Source organism: Gadus morhua, chromosome 3 (assembly GCF_902167405.1).
Source record: "Gadus morhua chromosome 3, gadMor3.0, whole genome shotgun sequence".
NCBI classification, from domain to species: domain Eukaryota; kingdom Metazoa; phylum Chordata; class Actinopteri; order Gadiformes; family Gadidae; genus Gadus; species Gadus morhua.
This window is the reverse complement of record NC_044050.1, coordinates 15,182,978-15,203,525: the sequence shown is the minus strand read 5'-3', so window position 1 is coordinate 15,203,525 and position 20,548 is coordinate 15,182,978. Positions and strand designations below refer to the sequence as shown.

Below are 20,548 nucleotides of genomic sequence, written 5' to 3'. Positions count from 1 at the left end.
TTGTTGTGTTTGTTGTTGTCTTTAATACCAAACCAGGGGAAAAGCAGCATGACGGTGAGGCTTGTAATAAAGCAGTTTCTTTTTGTATGACATAAATAAATCTGAAAATAAAACATTGACATTTGAAATGCAGTGTGTCTATGGACACCTATATAGGACGCGATGATAAACACATTGCATAAAATTCAATAAGACTTGATATTGATGTAAGTGACAACAACATGTGTGTAACCTGTGACAGTTGTCATGTAATATTTCAGTATGGACTTAAGTTAACAGTGTGGCAGTTAACAGTGACAATCGCAGCTAAAATACATGCATTACAATAATTATTGCCTTTGACATTTCAAATACTATGTAAACTCTTTTCTCTTGTTCCTTAAATATCTTCTACTTCTTTATTTCATATTCATAGTAATATCATATTCTTACATTTAATCATCTTCAAATGAGCAGTGAATTCTTCCTAAAAAAAGATTGTAATTGTTATATATTTTGTCACCAAGATAAGATGAGCATTCAAATCATTTGTTGGGACAGGAAACAAATGTGTACCTTACAACTCCTCTCAACAGCTAACATGGCCACCATCGTGAATCCATGAAAGCTACGCTAGCTGGACAAGCTCATATTTTTCAGAAGTAAAAAACGTTGTTTTTTTAAATACATGGTGGAGAAAAAAAAACTGCTTGGTGCTCCATTAACAATAAATATTATCACAAATAGTCTTAGTATACTATAACATTCCAGTATGCGTTCAAAGGAAGCTATCCCTTTAGTATTTTAACTCGACATGAATCACTACCCCTGTCTCTAACCCCTCACTCTACTCCATCACTGAGGCTGGCGAGGGTCTCGAACAGCAGTTTGGCCGCCTGACGTTTCGCAGCATGGACCTGAAGATGTTTTGCCGCCTCCTCGGCTTCTTTCTCTCGCGGCGGGGCGACTCAACGGTGGCAGTGATTGATTTCTGAGATGTTTTGGTGACCAGCTTGCGCTCCTGCTCCTTGATCTTGCACTGCAGGTGGCTCTGAATGGCGAAGCCCAGGGACTCGGGGTCAACCCCTGCCCCGTACACCTCCCAGGTCATGCCTTGCTCATCCCACACTACCTCATGCACGCCCTTCTCTTTCTGCTTAGCCTCGTCGTCATCCTCCTCCTCTTCCTCCTCCATCTCCTTCTTCTTCCTCTCCGGCTCCAGACCCTTTTTGATGACACTGATTTCCTTCCCCGAAACTTTCCCGGCAGGCTTGGGCTGGTCTTTTGGGCATTTGGTGCCGGCTTTAGATACCTTTGATTTGGAGTTGGTGTTCATCGGTATCGATGCAGCCTGAATATTAACGGCTTGTTTGGCCTTATTCGCACTCGCAAGCCCTTGACATGGTGGTAATTGAGAAGAGGAAGCCTTTGTGGTGGCTATCTCTGCAGTTGACATCACTGGAACACCCGGTGGATCAGATGGTGTCTTCTTGGACTGTATCATGCTCTGTGAGCTGATTGTAGGGTGGATCAAAGGGGCCATATTCCCCTCCCTTGGAGCACTGTGTTCAATGTTGATTTGATAAACGGGTTTCAGGGGTGGGGCGGCGGTCTGCACATGGCTTGCTGCTTGGTTATCCTGCTTTGGGTTGGCCCCTGCTTGGTCATTCTCTGTGTGGACGACCGTATTACCATTTTGGTCGCCGCACATCCCCGCCTTTACGACGGGTCCCTCTGTGTTGGTGTCAACAGTGCACACTATTGAATCGATGTAGATCTGCGAGGGGCCCGTTGGGTGGCGAACAACTCCCGGACCCGGTCCCACGCCACCCTCTGCCTTGTAAAGCACAGCCAGGCTCTGGGCCTCCTCCTGGTCTAGAGGAACTCCGGCGCCAGGCCTGTGGACCCCAGAGAGAGGCAAAAGGCTCGGGCTGGTGGATACTGCTCTGCTACACATGTTGGCCACGGCCTGCACCTCCACATCCTGCCGCTGCTTGGTCGGGGTGGAGGCCCCGGAGGTCATGGTGGAGGCCTCGCTGAAGCGCTTGGGGTGAAGCGTGGACAGTCCAGGGACTACTGTTGCGCCAGTCGTACAGGCCTTCTCGGCTCCTCGCCTGAACACCGGCTTTTCCTCCAGCGCCGGAGGCACCGCAGAGAAGCCCCGCTGGGACGCTGCCGCCTGGGGTTTATCTGAGGTGAGCCGAGTGTTGTACGCTGGCGGCGGGCCTCTTTCTGCATGTGTTATGTTTGAATTCAGATCTGTTACCCCTGCACTTTGCCTTCGAGAAGCAGGTGGGAGTTTGGCGGTGCGTGGCACTGCCGTGGTCTCTACCATGGGTACAGGTGGAACCAATACTTGTGTTTTTTGCTCTGCTGTTTGGACAGGTGCTGGGGATACCTTCTCTGTTTTTGACACCTGTGTCAGACATTGTTTTTGACTGTAGCTTTTGTCTGCTAAGCTAGTGGAAAGACCATTTATATTATCTGGCGCTTTAGACCCCAACACCGTGGAAGCAGTTCCAGGACATGTTGTAGTTGATAAAACTCCTCTCTGGCTCTCGGGCCGGGGAGTCGACCCTTCAGATCCAGCGTGTCCGGATTCAAAGCCCTTCCCCGACCTTTGATTATTGCAAGGGACGTAACTACTGGCGTTCCCTGAAGGTGATTCCTTAGCTGTGGATGGTCCCCCGCCCTGCAGCAGTGGTTCAGAACAACTCTCTACCGGCACGATGGGCCCCCTTGCTCGGCAGTCATTTTTAAGCATGTCGACCTTTGATGCGGCAACATCAGACGTCAAGTCAGCCTTAGATACGCCCTGCTTCTCCTTCTCCTCCGGGGTTCGCATTCTCAGTGAAGCATTATGATCGTCCCTCTGGCCATCTGCTGGCGTATTTACACCTCTTCCTGTCGGAGGGGCTCTTGCAGTCGTCTGGTGGTGGCTTTTATCTCCTGTTGCCGCAAGCAGAATTATTTCCTTATTTCCGTTGGTGGATGTGGGGACGTTCAAACCCACAATTCCGGCTTGGGCTCCTTCTTTGGAAGACGGTTGGCTGTTGGCGGTGTTTATAAGAGGAGCAGTGTGAAGTATATCCTCTGTGGGGTCCGGAGATTGGATGGGAGTGGGGTTGTTGTTGGAGGCAGGGCAGACCTTGGACTGGTTCAGGTTGTGATCCTTGGGCAGTTTGGCATCGGGCTCCTTGTTTCCCAGCGGGTCCAACCCGGTCAGCTGACCCACCATCTGAACCGACAAAGTCCCCTTTGGGTTTGTTCCCATAGCTGGTTTCTGTGAGTAAGAGTCTCGTAATCCAAATCTGTGATCCAAAGCGATATCCAGTGACAGGCCGCTCAAGCAATTCCCTAAAGCAGGGAAATTAAATATTAAAATTGGTTTTAGCAGGTGTGTTACTAAATCTGGATGTAGTTATTTATTTATCATTCCATTTTGAACAGAGGCAAACAATGCACTTAAAAATATAGTTCTTCTGTACTACACACACACACACACACACACACACACACACACACACACACACACACACACACACACACACACACACACACACACACACACACACACACACACACACACACACACACACATATCCACACACACAAACCTATCTATCAATATATCCAGATAGAAAGATATAGATAGAGTGTGGGAGAGAAAGAGAGGACAAGATGGTAGAATCACTTATCACTATAATGCCTTGATTGAAATAGGCATGTGTGAAATTTGAATATTCCTTCCCCTCTTTGATCACGGGATAATGAGACAGACACTGAATACTGCTAGGCGACCATTCTCATGAATTTCTCCGCCAAGCTTTCAAAGCCACAAATAAACACATTGTGAAGCATCTTGTGAAGATGGAACAAGTAATGTGCTAAAATGCCACAGGAGTGGAATATCTAAAGCGGGTGGCTTTGGAATCTGGAGCTGGAAAATACAAAGATGGATTCTCAATGTCATGGGGGTTTCAGAAACTGGAGCCAAGAGTTTAAAGTGGACCCTCAGTGAAACATGGTTTATGATAATTGATTTTAAGTTAAATCAAAGCTCTTTTGTATCTCATCAATTCCTTTGACAGATTTCATGGAAATAAGTTGACTTTCTAACTGTCGTTTCTAAACATAATATACACATTTGATCTATGATTAATATCTCTAGATGTCTGTTCATCATTCTTTGTACCGAGAAAAATGTAAAGCCCAAACATCCAAACTGAAAACATAGCAAAGCACTTTGTAAAGTTGGACCTCTTAATTGTTTAACAGGTTAATTGGTCAATGGTGGATTTTTTCACTCGTCCTACTAGTACTACATTTCTCCTACTATTGCTACTATAGTATCAGCCTACTTCTACTACTACTACTATACGACCGCTATCCGCCTACTACTACTACTATTACTAATAATACAACTCCAAATTATAATAATAGCAATGGTTCAGTGCTACCGTTGAATCTATAATAAATAATATAGAGTTAGAAGTAGTATTCAGTTCTTACAAAGAAATTTGAATAAAGGAACCAGGATATGATCATTTAACTGCACATTCATCTAATAGGGCACAAAATAGATTCCCAATGGATTTGATACATTCTCAGTGTTGGTCAGAAAATTTATTGATTGAAAACGTAAGGGGTTCGTTACATTTTTATTAATTTTAAAATGATTTATTCGGTTTTGGCACACACAGACAGACACACAGACACAGACACACACACACACACACACACACACACACACACACACACACACACACACACACACACACACACACACACACACACACACACACACACACACACACACACACACACACACACACACACACACGAAGACACACACACATGTAGAATACAGATATAGGATGGTGAAACTGCCCTTAAACAATTAGTCTACCTAATTATCTCCACTGTGTAATCCGGTAACATAACGGAACCAACGTGAACAGTCATTACAATTAGCAACCTGGAAGAGCAGAAAATGCATACAACGATGGTAGATATTTTATGTTATAGCTGCAGTGCATAGTCGTCCCAGCCTCAATTACCAGTGGTGCTGATTTGACCTTGCGGATATATAATATTCCAATCCAAAATCCAATTAAATAAAGAAAAGACACGTCGACTGCTAGAGAAATTCAATACGCTTACCGTAGGAAGCGGTTTCTCCTGTTAAATCATGTGTGGTGGTTTAATGTGGTGTAGGCTACAGCGTCTGCGTCCTGGCACCAACGACAAGTAGACCCCGGGAATGAATATGAAAATCAACCGTCTATCGGTGACATCAAGCCACGCCTTCTATTAAACCCGATCGGAATGTAGGTCCCGTAAAGAAAATATTGATCATGAACACAGAAAGCTGGAAACTCGGGGAGCACCCGAATACGAGCCACGAGTTAGTGAGTCAGAGACGACAGATGTGTTTTCTTAAGTGAGGTCCGTGAACGACATTCCCTGCTGCGCGTACACAGATCATGTCATGCATTGGCGCCGTAATTGAGCTGTCCTCTTCATGGTTTTCGCGCGGTGTCATAGGGATGGACTCCAGTGTTCCGGAATGAATTATGCAGGTGAAGCCTCTGGAATGGATAGATGGGGAAACAATGAGACTGAAATATATATCAAAAGGTCTGCTGCATCACGGTCCGTTCCCAAACACATAAAGTCAGACTCATAAACATTTATTGTAGACCTACATAAACATAATACCGTCTGTTTTTCAGCTCTTAGGGATTATTATTTGTCGTAGGCTATATTAACTTGACCCTACCTTACACACACACACACACACACACACACACACACACACACACACACACACACACACACACACACACACACACACACACACACACACACACATATCCACACACACATTGATCACTCATCAACTTGGCTGCTGTACAACATTTGGACTTCAGCAACAGGAAGTTAGGTTTCGGCTGGAACAGGAAGTCAACTTCCCTACCCAACCAGAATAATCAGAATCTAAAACATCTTCAGGAGGGTGACTCTGCAGCTGTACGTGTGTGTTCCTCTTCTTTGCTGCAGTATTTTTCATTTATCTTCTGTGTGTGTATATGTGTGTGTGTGTGTGTGTGTGTGTGTGTGTGTGTGTGTGTGTGTGTGTGTTTGTGTGTGTCTGCGCGTCTATGTTCCTCTTCGTTGTAGCTGTGTGTTCCTCTTTTGTGAAAATATCATCAACTGACTTCTTTATCACAACACTAAGACATTTACAATGTATCTTACTTTGTAGTGATGCACTTACTCCTTCTATGGACTTGACTACCACAAAAACATTTTGGAGACTCCTACAGCTTCTCTTTCTGCACCAATCTCATCTGGAAGACGCTTCAGATGTACACTAAATTATATATGTTAAATAAGTCTCCAACTCCACGAACAACTTCCCGTCTGACAAGAAGGAAGGACCAACTCCCTAAACCCAGAGATAGACGAACACTTGAGCAGGGACACAGAAGAGGGGATCCTTCCTTCCAGGGATGATTAGGATTTTGATTATTATGATTAGTAGTATACAGTAATCGCAACAAACAACAGAAACAAAGGTGATGCAAGAGATGCAAGAGATGATAAGAGTGAGAAAAACGAAGAGGTATGCAATGTGTGGTTGGCTGGTCTGGGCTAGTGGCCCTGTTGGCTCTGCTGTGGTACACTTATTATTATTGAACACCCCTGCACAGAGGAGGGGGGAGGGCAAAGACTCAAAGTCCTTAAAGCCATCGATTAATACTGTGTGCTACTATGTTGGCTGACCTGCACATTTTCCTGCTTGGTACTAGATAAGGCCCGCTTCACATCATTTGCTTATTGATAGAGATTTTCTTACCGCATAATCTTCCAAATGTTATTTACAGTTCCCAAACAGTTAATCACACAGTATTGATTTACCATAAAAAACTATAACTAAATTTGTACCTCCGATTATCCTTAATATATTGGATTAGGATTAGAGGATTCATTATGTGGCAACACAAAGATGAATTGTTAACAATTTGAATGATAGCACTGACTTCTATAGATTTCTTCTACATTGTTCCGAAAAAGAAAAATTCCATAGGCTTATATTTACTTACTTACATAGGCCTACATATCAATGTTCAATAACTTTAATTTGCCCTCATCGAAATATCAGACCTGCTCTGGCTATATTTAATAGAATGGTAGTGATGCAGGCGTTTTATAATGTAGTCCCTGGGATTATTTTCATTGAGTAATTTAGCAGACTTGTCCCACGTCCAGCAGCAAACATGCGGGTCTTCCCCTTTGCCTTCATTATAATTGGATAATGGTGCCATCTTGTGGTGGCATTGTGAAATAAGTACGCAGTGACTGAAAGCTTAATTCAATATTATTCTTTGTATCAAGTGCCAAAGGAAAATCAACGGATCTAATAAATGACAATGATACTATTTCCGTTCAAATAATTTTGGATCGACAATGCATAGAGGTTTGGTTTTCATGTGACGCTGAATGTACACATGGTAGAGTATTGCTTTATTGCTACAACTAACGTTACTCCCCATTCAAGACTGCCTGGGTGAGCGGCGCGGCTAGCACATCCACAGGAATATAGCCTTCTAACTTTTGTTAAATTTAAATGTACGAAAAACAAACCAATTGAGAAGAACTTCTTAGTAATATCTGGTTACACGGGAAATTATCATCGAGTAAGTTGGCTTTTGCGAGTGAAACCCAAGTAGCTACTTTTATTGTGCTAGCTAGCTAAGCTAACACAACAGCAACCTGTTGTTTATACATGGACAACTGTCGGGGATAACGTTAACATGCCTACTTGGCTGTGTGTATATTGTACTATACGATACACAGTACAACCAAGTAGAGATACAGAATGTGTTATGTTTTAGTCATCATATATTCAGCCCCGGGGCCCTGATTATGAGTCTGAGGAAAGCACAGCCACTATGCCTGTGGCTGAACAACAGCTATTAGCTCTCTGGTTAGCATTCTGTTTTTGCCCGGGGATTTAAGTTCTAGGATTCAAGCCTAAACTGTTTGTATTTTTGTTGTATTAGTAAGCAGCCACAACACAAACAGGGCCTTATCGTACCTGCTAACAATCGTGTTTGCGTCCAAATGTGGAAAATTAATTAACGTTAGTGTTTGTCCTACTTCTCATTGTCAGTGATGTGTCTAGACTCTAGACTCTGGGTTCAGGAGGATGAGTCACAGCTGGGATAGAGTATAGACTACTGTAGGCCATTGGGTTAACCTTTGTGTGGTAGCCTACATACATCTTAAATGTATTTATTTTATTTTTATTGCTGTAATTAACTGTAATGCTTCCACATTATCGTTTTGAAAATGAAATCGATATTGTTTGTTAATTATTTATTTTTATTTTTTACAAATCGTTACAGTATATTGCATACATTGTCTGGATAATACGGGGATGATTCCACAATGTAAAGGCACGTGGAGTTGATGCTACGACTGTGTCCTGTGGGATTTATTACAAACATAATACTACAATGTTTTGAAAATGGTTCTGCAATCTCTAGTTCAAGTAATCGCCATGATAGCATTTCTATGTTTGCCTGTAATCTCTGCATTCAACTCTGAACTCTTGTTTCTCCGCAGAGAATGCTGGGCTATATCTGGCAGTATGTCTACTCATCCTTCCTCAGATACTGGTTGAAGTGGGTTGTGAGGCAGGTGTCTGGGAAGTGTGAGCTGCAGAGAATATGTGCTGGTTTCCAGCCAGGATCAACCAGGACCTCCAAAACAGGTGAACCATGTCACAGTTTTATATTATAAGACGTAACAATAAGTTAGCCAGGCCAGGTGAATCCCTGAGTAGAAGTGTGTTATAAATGTACATAAGATAGTGGAGGAGACAAGGTAGGCCTACCAAGCTCTATCCCCTAAACATCCACATCCCACCAATACACATGCTAAAGAAAATTCCTGCAGAATTCTTCCAAACTAGAAGTAGCTCTAAACTCTAAAGTCGTTTTAAGTAAAAATTTGAATAGAGGACCATTAATCACGTGAATGTGCTCCTTGACTTCTGCTGTCCACAATCTGTAAGATGCTGTAACTCTTGTTTTTGAATTTATTTCCAGAATATTCTCTTCAGTTTTCAAAGAATAAGGTAAGAATTTCCATAAGATTTCTTCCAGCTCGGTAGTGGTCCTACAGAAAGTGTGTGTGTGTGTGTGTGTGTGTGTGTGTGTGTGTGTGTGTGTGTGTGTGTGTGTGTGTGTGTGTGTGTGTGTGTGTGTGTGTGTGTGTGTGTGTGTGTGTGTGTGTGTGTGTGTGTTTAAGCTATGATAGGCTTACAATGGACATCAAAATTTATGTTTATCATTTTATCCTATCATTTCCGATTGTCATTTAAGAGTAATAAATAATGGACCAATCATTAGCTTATCCTAAAAGCTTACTTTGCTTATTGTAATCAGTCTGGTTAGTTCCAAGAGTTTTATAAGCGTTGTGGAATATTCTATAAGCATGTTAAAAGTTCTTCGGCTGTTAAAAGTTAAATATTAGTATTATATCAGTGTTTGCCCTACCATTGTTCAGGCCTGGCGGGCCGCCAGGCCAACGAGCGCCCCCGCCAGGCCAACAACCGGCCAAAAAAGAAAAAAAAAAAAATGATTTTTTTTTTATTATTATTATTATTAGCCATAATATCATAACCATCCAAGCTCACCACCAGCTATCTCAATATGTATTGGTGCTTTATGCTCCTGTACATGAAATTAGTTTATATTAAATCAACTTTGTTTTTAGAAAAACACTGTTTATTCTCCGGCAGAAGAACTATACCACGAACCGATCGCGTAAATGCGATGTCTGATTGGTTCAGCCCGCCGTTACCATGGACATTTTTACCGCCCCCGCGAAACACTAGCCTCGTTCTTTATATGTCCATAACTTAACCAACTTCTGATGGCTAAGCAAGTGTTTTATATGGAAATAACCAACAAATACTCTAGCATCCCGTGAAAAATGTATAACAAATCACACTATCAGCTCTTACCACCGGGCCTAAAAAAAATTCTAGGGGAAACACTGTATATTGATACCGGTAATCATCCTTCTTAATAGTTGTATAATCACATGCTATCCTTACTTTGACTTCACTTCTCCCACCTTTTATATATGCTTGTTTAAACTTTTTTGTTTTCTTGCTTTGTTGTGTGTGTGTGTGTGTGTGTGTGTGTGTGTGTGTGTAGGTTTTGAGAGGATCTTTGCAGACCAGCAGAGATAGTCTGGAGCAGTGTGTGGATCACATTGTTCAGGCCAAGAATGTCAAACCTCAGAAGGATCCCTTGTAAAGACCCTCTTTTACTTCTTCAGATAATATTTCACCTGACACAATCAATGCATCCAATCTCGATGTGGACCTCGACCTATTGATATTTATTTGAGTTCCATGAAGGGAGGTCGCAATATGCGATAATATCTCTCTTGTCTCTATCTTGTAGCTCTAAAGCAGTTTGAATATTTGAATAATTGTATATACTTGCATGATTCTTACTGGTCTACAATAAATACATTGTACACCTTGAATATCATGTCACATCGATAGGCTAAATACATAGGTGCTTTTATGCTTTTAAAAAATACTTCAATAAAAAAAAAAAAAAATCGGTATAACTTTTCATTAGGCTACTGTACCCTTCGTTATTAAGGTCATTCTCATAGGAGCATCATTTCGCCCTGCACTTTCTATACAGTGCTGCAGGAATGATTTAAATTTTCTATGAGTGCATCTCATCAATATGAAGATTTTCTACTGTAACATCCCTAGTTGCCTGCTTCATCCTCCATCCTCTGCTCCTATAGGTTCCGGAAGAGTCTTCACACCTGTCTCCTCCAGATCACCGGCTACGCCGGCTTGTACACCTGTGTGGAGGATCTTAGGAAGGAGACCTTCAGCTCAGACAACATGGAGCACGAGGACATGCTGTTGAAGGTATGTGTAACAACATCCCCCCATGCGTTCCTTCTTAAAGGGTAATTCCGGTGTAAAATGGATTTGGGATATATTTTGTATGATAACGAGTTGAAACGTTAGTTTTGGAGCACAACAATATATAGACGCTTTCTTCAGTTGGCTGTTTTTAGCCGATTCTATCAAAACACTATTAACATGGAACGATGGGGGCACTGGTTATGGTAAAAACAAAATCGCTATTTTAAACCACTTAAAAGGCTAAAAAGAATCGATTGGTAGATTGACTAACACGGAGATTGTGACATCCGTCAGCAACACACAAGCTCTGTGTTCGCCAATCTACTTATCGAGTCTTAAAAACAAAATGGCGTCGACGGGTGATCTACTGATGGTATTGTGTGTATAAAATGTCCTTTTTAATAAACAATCTGTACACTTACAAAGTTCTCAATGCCTCGATTTATATGTCAACACCCTTGTTATACTACCAAAGAAGTGTCTGGCTACTTTTAGCCTTTTAAGTGGTTTAAAATAGCGATTTAGCTTTTTACCATAACCAGTGACCCCATCGTTCCAAGTTTACAGCGTTTTGATAGATTCGGCTAAAAACAGCCAACTGAAGAAAGCGTCTATATGCGTTTTTTGTGCTCCAAAACGAACGTTTCAACTCGTTATCATACAAAACATATCCTAAATCCATTTTACACCGGAATTACCCTTTAATAGCCTAGAACAACATTTGAATATCTCTAGCAATTAAAAAAAAAAAGAATAAAATAGTGACATTGATGGTAATAATGACTAACCTTTCCCTTCCTGAATACAGCTATGGAAGCTGTTGATGCCAACAGTGAAACTAGAGTCCAGGGTAACTAAGCAGTGGGGTGACATTGGTTTCCAAGGCGACGACCCCAAGACGGACTTCCGAGGAATGGGAATGCTGGGCCTCACCAACCTTGTGTGAGTAAAGGCACCTGATTGGTGGAGATCTGCTACATTTCTTCTTAGCTGAGTGCTTACTTAGCAGAGAGGAAATGTGCCAAAATTAACCTTTTTAATTTGGGCAATAGTGGCTTGAGAAATGAGATGGCTGAAATAAATTCATATTGAGTCATTTAGCCAATCATTTTATACAAAGGGAAGTGAGGTTGAGAATAGTCAATGCAATGTCAAATTGGGACCAACTACAAAATGTACCATTTTTATGCATGACGTTTTTCATGTATAGCATTTAAATAAAATATATGAACCGTTGATACATTATCATGCATCTTAATTGAAGATGGGAAACCAACTTGAAATTGGCATGAACAGGTTATACTCTTTTCTTTCATTTTGAAAGATGCAGACTTTATTTAAGTGGTTCTCAACCACAAACTGATCATGAACTGATTGCACAGAAAATCCATCCAATCAATACTCAGTACATTGTTGCTAGCTCAACGCATGGGTGGATGGATCAAGGACTAATCAGCAGTAGAAAGTGAATGGAGCATCTTGTTATTCCTTGGTTGCAGGTTTTTCAGTGAACACTACACAGAGGAAGCCCGGCAGGTGCTCTCCCATGCCAATCATCCCCAACTGGGGTAAGAATATATACGTATATATATATATATATATATCAGGGATGGGCAACTTTCATGATAAAGAGGGCCACATTTTTCATCATAACCATCGGAGGGCCACATCACTGCACACTTCAACTAAAAGTGAGCTGAGAGAAGCTACACAATTTTGAATTTGGTAGATACGATTTCCTGTATTCTGGTGCATTTTGGGGATGGCCACTACCTAAAAAATCATCCAGAATCATAACCTATGTACGGTATGTTAATTGAACCAACATACATTCATTTCATGTTTTCCATGCTCAAACAGCCACATGAATGGTCAGTATTTTTATCAGTGCAAAGGGCTCACATACATCATCATTCAATGAAGACAAAAAACTGAAAAACAGTGGCCCAACATTAAGTGCAACAACTCAATGAACTCAAACCCAACAAGCAGTTGTAGTAGTTGTAGTGGCGACTTAAGTGGATATCTTTAATGACTGATATCGCTTCTAAGCAAACTAGACGCATGGGTTTGCCTTCGAATTCTATGAATTCTTCTCATCTTTCTTGACCGAGTTTTCTGTAACTCGATCAATTATTATTATTCTTTTTTTTTATTTTATTTTTTTATTATGTGCGGGCCGCACTGAGTGAGGATGCGGGCCGCCAGTTGCCCATCCCTGATATATTTAATTCACATGTATAAAGATGTGTGAAATAACAATGGTTTGTTTAAAACGTTTGTTTGTTTCAAGCTTTAGAAGCTTTAACCTTGATCAAACCATTGATTCGTTGCTCTGATCAGTGGAGCTACAGTGGACCTCTTTCCCTGATGGTGGTCTTTGTTGTGTTTTGAAGGTACTCCTACGCCATCGTGGGCATTAACCTGACTGAGATGGCCTACAGTCTCCTAAAGAGCGGGGATCTGAAACCCCACTTTTACAACACAGTCACTGGGAACCCTGAACTGCTCCACTTCCACCATCTGTACTGTGAGTAGACATTCCTGGGTTTGGGTTTAGATCTTTCCGTCCTCTTCTGTCAATATTTGCTCTAGTAACCGTGAAAAATGTTAAAATGTTTGTGCTGTGCATAGTTGAGTATATTGTAGAGTCTAATAATACATATGTTGGACCCCCTCGACGATGAGATGGTCCATCTCAAGGTGTTGTCCTATTGAAAACATTTGAATATTTAATGCATAAAAAGTAGAAAGGTATGGGAGAATTGTTCAAATTAGTGGGATGTGGAATAATATCAGACAATTTGTAGAATTGGTTTGACTATTAGTGCAATTATACCAGAAATAGTTGGCCAATTGATACAAATAAACAGTCACCCTCTAACCAGCACCTAATTTCCTTGCTACAGGTTATCTGGCCTACGAGTTTGACAAGTTCTGGGTGGCGTCCAAACCTCAGAGCATCATGGAGTTCAACCACTACAGGGAGAAGTTCCACAGCCAGGTGAAGATCTCGCTCCAGGAGCCAGGGGTGGCCCTCACGCTGACGGTGTCCTCCGAACACTAACCTTCCTGTCACCGGCCCAGGAGTGATGTAGCACCACGCGATTCCACACCACCATGAAGGTGCTGCTCGCATTATGCTGCCTGAACCCACCAAAAACACCTACGAGTTTACCTGGAGTTTGAAAGGGGACCTCTTCTTCCAGTTGCAATGGACCATTAGTTGGACCACCTAATATTATTGAGAAACATGAAGTGTTTGGATTTGAGTTGTGGAATATTACAAATATCCTCTGTGATTTAGTTTTTAGATGGTTGTTATGGTGAAGCCTGAATTGTCCTGCCACAATTGATTGAAGAAGATAAAATAATGATTTGATTAATTATAAATAATGACATACATACACCTGTAATATGGTTGTAGTTACAGATATTGCTTTACTATAAAAAAGGAAAGGAATTGGTGATTTGGCTAGAGCACAGTTGAACCCCTTTACCCAATAAACGATCATTCCAACTAGTTGACTCTTCTGACTAAAGGGTCAACTATTCTGCATTGATTAGGTCTTAGGGCTTCAGCAGCTTTGTATTGTGTTCCAGTGGTAATATTTTGTGCACCTTTCCAGTGGTCCGTGAACCAAATGATGTCGACATTGACGATAGCTATAAAGTGTAAAGTTGCTAGCTAGCTAAAATTTATAATTATGTATTATTTAACTTGAATTTCAAGCTTTTCTCTCACGTATTTATATAAATTATCCCCGACCGGTTGTCATGACTGTCCTGCTCAGGAATTTGATATTTTTGTGCAGTGTTCACAGATTGTGTGTGACGGGCAAGGCAACATCATTTATACCTAGGATGCCTCATTGTGTGGTTCCATCTTCTTTAACCGTGTGCATGTTTTAATGCGTTTCAATTGTTATTGATATACTCTAGACTAGAGACGACTAGAACACAACGGGGAGGTGGTTTTGCTACCTGTTTAAGGAGGGCCCCTGGTATAATGTTGATTATGCCATTGCAAGAAATTTAAAAACAAAGTCATCCCCCCAGTGAGTGACCAATATCTACAGTGAGTCCACTGCTCTGTACGTCAGGGTGGACCTGTTCACGTCTGCAGTCACAATAGGGTCGATTTTGAAGTGGATTAGAATGGCGAATTAACATCTGGGGCGGGGAGGGGGGGGGCACTCCAATGTATTCCTGTAACTCCAGACTGTCACTGTTTTCAACGTGATGTGTCCGGAGGTGTACTATTTGTAACGACTGACTGACTTGGCTTGCTGAGAGCTAATAAACACACATTTTGATGCCTTTATTTGAGGTTTGTGTCCAAACTGAATGGAGACAATAGCCCCCCCCCCCCCACTGAAGAAAAGCACAATTTCAATATATTATATCAAATATCTTTTAAATGTGCATAAAAACAGTGCTTTACATGTTGTGGACATTTCTTTGGGGGCTGGATACAATTTCAATTTTGGTGGTGCAAAAGCTGCTCTAAATTAGATCTATCACAGGTATTCAAACTGTTCCATTTGTGAGATGTTTGTGTAAATGCCAGTGCAAGTATTTACTCACATAATGACCAGAACAATGTAATAAATACAAATGGGTAAAACCAAATTCTATTAAAACGTAAGTTCACTTTCAAGATGTTAGCGGACGGTACATTATTACTTCTTTCAACAAAAAACCAAAGGCAAAAGACGAGAGATGTCGGAACCAAACTGAGATCGAGGCTGGGGGGTTCTGAGTGTTTAGTTCATGCTCAGCTGGGTGTATCCATCTTCTTCTTAGTTGCCATCATGGCTCTCTTGATCTGCTCGAATGACACAAACATCACCACGTTCCATGATCCCAGCCGAAGGAACGAAGGCACAAATCTACAGGAGAGAATGAACACAAATTTTAATTTTCGCAGGTTTTTTGCACTTAAGGGTACATTCATAAAGCATGAATTAAGCATTAGGCCTATTTTACGGCATTAGGGGTAAGGGTCAGTGGAAAGCCTATGTAATAATGTGTTAATGAATACCTTATAGACAACATTAGACAACCATTAACTAAGTCGTGTTCACATAAACACGATTATGTAATGATAAAAATACCATTAGTTACTTCATTAACTTTAATGCATTGAAATTAAATGGATAGATCTTAACCCTAACAAATCTGAGCTAATAGACTAACTTTTACTCAGGGTTACTCATCTAACCCTGAAATCAAAAATCATTTCAAACTATACACCTGAATGACAATCACTTATCCTACATTTCACTTGTTTTTCCAACCTATAAACAGATTCAGGGTTTCTCTAGGTCTGCTTCTTTGTTAGGTAACAAAGGGAGGGAGATAGTGGTTACCCTTTGTAGAAGGCAGTCGGCCCTTCCTTGGTCATCATGGTCCAGGCGCAGTTGATGGCGCTCTTGTACTGACCGGGAGGGGAGTTCATGTAGCGGGTCTTCACCACGTCCACCGGGGACGCGATCACCGTAGTGACAAAGCCGGCACCGAAGGCAGACACAAAGTGGCAGGGAAGGTTGTCTATGGATCAACAAAACGTAACATCAACCAATGAAGAAACCGTCAAATATATACAAATGGGGTTAATCAATAATACATTGTATTCAAGATAATACAATTGCATGACATGAGACTCTTTTGGGTAAATAAGGTACATATGGTATGACCTAAAATCAACCTTTCAACCCTGGGTCTGATATATGGGAGGTACATATAATGAACCAAATCAAAGTTTCAGGGTGATACCATTTATAGTCTGTGACCTAGTTCAATGTAGCATACCCAATGAAGAACCGGAACTTTTTCCATCGAGGTATAAAAGCAGCAACATATTTAAGCCTATTAAGTTTTATATATCCATATCGGATATATAATCAATGCAATGTCCCTTGAGCTTACACCTTTGTTCTTTGCTGACTAGTGCTGAAACCGCTACTGCATATATTTGGCAATCATCCAAACAAGTCAGTGAGATAACAGCAGTACGAACAATTTCCCTTTCAAGGAAAAACACACAATGTCCCCTGCCAGTATGTGTGCTGTTATCGGCCAGGATACAAAAGTCGGGAGGGAGGAGAGTGCGTGCGTGTGTGCGTGTGTGTGTGTGTGTGTGTGTGCATGAGGGGGGCGGGTGCGGGGTGTGTGTTGGTTTGTGCCCAATCAGCTGTCTCCCCTACTTCACATGTTTTCGCCTACCTGACAGCAGGTTGTGTTTGAGGATGGCTTCTTTGATGAGGTCGTAGGTCACCAGCTCTGTGCAGTTGACCAGCGCGTTTCTGGTGATGTTAGGAAGTGTTCCTGAGGAAGACGTAATGCCAACATAAATTACACTATAGCCATACTGTTTTTAGTGATACATATGTTCATAGAACATGTGGATTTTATTCTCCCATACAACAGGTACTGTAAAGGTGGTGGCTGATACTACATGAGTGTTTGGGTATAAACCATGCATGTGCTTTTAAACACTGCTGTTCGCTATCTCCAAAACCAGGGTTCTGGTTTAATCTGTTTGCCAGACTTCAAATCTTTTTTTACTGAACGCACTGAAGACAAAAACAACAGCTTTAACAACCAAATCGGTTTTAAACTGTGCACCATCTCACTATCAACAAATTTATCATACACTTGCATCCAAGTGTGTGGTCTGCTTAGCTGAGGAGGTAGAGCAGTTGTCTTGTAACCGAAAGGTTGCTAGTACGATCCCCAGCTCCTCCTAGTAGAGTGTTGATGTGTCCCTGAGCAAGACACTTAACTGTTCCTGACGAGCTGGCTGTTGCCTTGCATGGTTGACTCTCTGCCGTCATTGTGTATATTAACTGATGTAAGTCGGTTTGGATAAAAGCGTCTGCTAAATGTAAATCAAAGCGGCATTTCCTTTTTAGATAAAAGTCCTTAACGAGCTGGCAGTGGTCTTAAAACCCACCTTTCCAGAGCCCTCGGAGGCCCTCGTTCATGAAGATGTGTTTGTAGGCCTGCATGGTGCCGTTGTAGCGCCGGGCCACCCCTTTCAGGTTCATCTGGGCCTGGAAGCGCACCTTCACCACGTCCGTGGGCTGGGCCAGGGACACCGCCATGGCACCGGTGGTGCAGCCCGCCAGGATGCGGATCATAATGCTTGCATCTGATAGGGCAGGTTAACGTCATAAGAGTTGGGTAGTCTGACCATAAATTGAAGAAGGGTTGTAATGTGAAAGGATTCTCATTGATGACCACTGATGACCATTGATGATCACTTACGTTCTTTGTCGCCGTTGTAGAAGTTCTTGACGTTATCGTACAGTCCGATCCTGATGGAGGCGAAGCAGACCTGCCTCTGCAGCCCGGCGATCAGCCCGTTGTACAGAGACTTGGGGCCTTCTGTCTTCACCATGGTCGCCATGGTGCCGAACACCCCTCTGTAGCGGATGTTCTTAGCTGCCTCCACTTTCTGCTCACCCTGAATCTGGGGTCAAGGTCAATACATTCATTACAGTTGTTTAGGTACAGCATTGATTGATTGATTGATTGATTCAATTCGGATGTGTGATGAAACAAGGGTCAAACCGTATCCGGTTAAATATCCAAAGGGAGTCTGAGTCACTGCTTTTAAGTGGCTCTAAGATAGAGTTTAAGTGATGAGATAAGAGATACGGACTATGTGATAATTGAGTGAGAGAGAGCGAGAGAGAGAGAGAGAGAGAGAGAGAGAGAGAGAGAGAGAGAGAGAGAGAGAGAGAGAGAGAGAGAGAGAGAGAGAGAGAGAGAGAGAGAGAGAGAGAGAGAGAGAGAGAGAGAGAGAGAGAGAGAGAGAGAGAGAGAGAGAGAGAGAGAGAGAGAGAGAGAGAGAGAGAGAGAGAGAGGCTGTACTGGTATTTTGGGCATGATTTATGTGTGCCCATCTATTGTTCTAACAGACAGTGACCCTACACAATAGCATTGTACAATAACCACAACCTACATTTGGCAACATACAAGAGAAGAGACAAGAGACAATGTCAAACAAACATAACATTGACATTAACAAGCCTAATAGACAGGAGTTAAGCTACTCAGTCATGCTTGTGTTACTTGGCTAGGGAATCCTTGAATGATCAAGTGCAGAGGGGGGGGGGGTCCCTGGTATAGTACCTGGAGTCTGACTTTGGCTGTGTCCAGGGGGAAGGTGATGAGGTCACCGACGCAGGCTGCTGCCCCCGCACTAATCATCTTCACGGCCAGGGGAGGGGGAACGTCTGAGGGCTTAAATCCTACCATGGTGCCTAGGACTGGGGGAGAGGAACAACCAGGCATACACACATATGTACATACATATGCACACACATACACGCACACGCATGCAGACACACACCCGGCCACGCACCCACACACACAAATTTAAACAAATGATTACGTTCATTTATGTATGTCACAAAGGTTTTTTGTCTTAATATAATACATGTTACATTTAAAGGTAGGCAATAGTCTAGAAATCTAGAAGGCTAGAAACCATCAAAAAGTTTAGAGTCATTCATTCAGTAAAAAAGTGTACTTACAGTGTCGAGGGGATATTAGGGGATATTCAATTCCTTGTTATTCCAGGTTGTTGGTTTCAGTTCATAATCCATACATGGCAGTGGTAGGCAGTGTACATCTTTTGCTCTGTATTTATAAGATCTCCTGGTGGCCTTTTTACGACACAGTGTAGGGGGTGGGGTGTGTGTGTGTGGGGGGGGGGGGGGGGGGGGGGGAGGAGGGCGGTCCTGTGGAAGGGAGCATGGGTCAGAACCAAAGTCCATGTCCGTCAGAAAGTCAATGTTCAATTTAGTTCCAGCCGCCTGAGCTGCAGCACCTTTTGAGAAAAACAGCCCTTGTCAACATCTCTGTCATGGTCATACAGAAGCAGTTGCTTCATTTTAATGATCTAATTCCAAACTTGGCGTAGTTAATAACGACAGTTTCTCAAATGAATTGTAAGAAACGTGTTGCTCATATCCTATGTTCAGGGTTAAGTCGTTTTGTGCAGTGTGTGGGGTTGATAATAATTATTTGGTCAAAACATTCTCTAGTTCTTCAAAACCAATCTGGAGCCTTACGTCAGTATTAATGTGTGAAGATAGTCAGATAAGGGTCAAACGATACAGAGAAATGGATATGAATGTGACCCAGGGTAAGGTTACTAGTACCAGGAATTCAGCTATCAATCTCTCACAGCCTTCGAGTCTACGCTAACAACTGGTCAGCGCTGGCATCGGTTGGCTTCTCTCTCTTCTCTCCATCGACTATAAGGTGGTATCTGTGAGGTTGTCCGCCAGTGTCGGGCTGCTCGACCAGAGGCCTGGTCAACGGTTGGAGTCTGAGGTCTGAGCTGTTCTGGGAACAGGAACTCCGGGACGTTAGTCCTAATATCTGTGAGTTCTTCTGTAACAGCCACAGAAGATAGTAACGGTTCCACTCTTTGACTCATGTTTGGGTTAACTCCAGCAGCCAAAGACGCAGGACAGCGGGACAGCGGGGTGACGTGGGCCGCAGACTGAAGGTCATGAGTGGAGATAAGCAGCTTGCATCACAGGGTTGTTCATGCCTCCCTGTGATTGGAAC

General features: G+C 42.4%; 3 protein-coding genes across 5 annotated transcripts; 1 reads left to right on the top strand and 2 right to left on the bottom strand.

The window, feature by feature from the left end:
* gprin3b (GPRIN family member 3b) lies at positions 1–5,813 on the bottom strand. 2 transcript variants are annotated; one of them, XM_030350922.1, is made up of 3 exons: positions 5,688–5,813; positions 5,143–5,570; positions 1–3,336 (listed from the first exon to the last, which is right to left on the bottom strand). In XM_030350922.1, the coding sequence occupies exon 3, from the start codon at positions 3,251–3,253 to the stop codon at positions 827–829; it is 2,427 nt and encodes an 808-aa protein (XP_030206782.1). In that variant the 5' UTR covers positions 3,254–3,336; positions 5,143–5,570; positions 5,688–5,813; the 3' UTR covers positions 1–826. The 2 variants fall into 2 exon arrangements, with proteins under 2 accessions (XP_030206782.1, XP_030206781.1); XM_030350921.1 differs by having other exon boundaries at positions 5,143–5,795.
* Positions 5,814–6,234: 421 nt separating this feature from the next.
* Positions 6,235–15,617, top strand: elmod2 (ELMO/CED-12 domain containing 2). 2 transcript variants are annotated; one of them, XM_030350925.1, is made up of 9 exons: positions 6,235–6,607; positions 8,614–8,761; positions 9,099–9,127; positions 10,215–10,312; positions 10,828–10,957; positions 11,766–11,899; positions 12,457–12,525; positions 13,354–13,487; positions 13,867–15,617. In XM_030350925.1, exons 2-9 carry the CDS (start codon positions 8,617–8,619, stop codon positions 14,022–14,024), a joined length of 897 nt encoding a protein of 298 aa, XP_030206785.1. In that variant the 5' UTR covers positions 6,235–6,607; positions 8,614–8,616; the 3' UTR covers positions 14,025–15,617. The 2 variants fall into 2 exon arrangements, with proteins under 2 accessions (XP_030206785.1, XP_030206784.1); XM_030350924.1 differs by lacking the exon at positions 6,235–6,607 and adding an exon at positions 7,357–7,682.
* On the bottom strand, positions 15,117–19,667 carry ucp1 (uncoupling protein 1). Its single transcript, XM_030350923.1, has 7 exons — positions 19,504–19,667; positions 19,100–19,236; positions 18,230–18,434; positions 17,916–18,113; positions 17,186–17,287; positions 16,330–16,510; positions 15,117–15,849 (listed from the first exon to the last, which is right to left on the bottom strand). Exons 2-7 carry the CDS (start codon positions 19,223–19,225, stop codon positions 15,735–15,737), a joined length of 927 nt encoding a protein of 308 aa, XP_030206783.1. The 5' UTR covers positions 19,226–19,236; positions 19,504–19,667; the 3' UTR covers positions 15,117–15,734.
* Positions 19,668–20,548: the final 881 nt, after the last annotated feature.

Excerpts from the sequence above, each read along its gene's own strand:
- gprin3b (XM_030350922.1), bottom strand. The coding sequence starts at position 3,253 with ATGGGAACAAACCCAAAGGGGACTTTGTCGGTTCAGATGGTGGGTCAG.
- elmod2 (XM_030350925.1), top strand. The coding sequence starts at position 8,617 with ATGCTGGGCTATATCTGGCAGTATGTCTACTCATCCTTCCTCAGATAC. Across the intron at positions 8,762-9,098 it reads AACCAGGACCTCCAAAACAG|AATATTCTCTTCAGTTTTCA; the intron begins GTGAACCATGTC and ends ATTTATTTCCAG. Across the intron at positions 12,526-13,353 it reads GCCAATCATCCCCAACTGGG|GTACTCCTACGCCATCGTGG; the intron begins GTAAGAATATAT and ends TGTGTTTTGAAG.
- ucp1 (XM_030350923.1), bottom strand. The coding sequence starts at position 19,225 with ATGGTAGGATTTAAGCCCTCAGACGTTCCCCCTCCCCTGGCCGTGAAG. Across the intron at positions 18,114-18,229 it reads CTACAACGGCGACAAAGAAC|ATGCAAGCATTATGATCCGC; the intron begins GTAAGTGATCAT and ends CTGCCCTATCAG. Across the intron at positions 16,511-17,185 it reads CAAACACAACCTGCTGTCAG|ACAACCTTCCCTGCCACTTT; the intron begins GTAGGCGAAAAC and ends GTTGATCCATAG.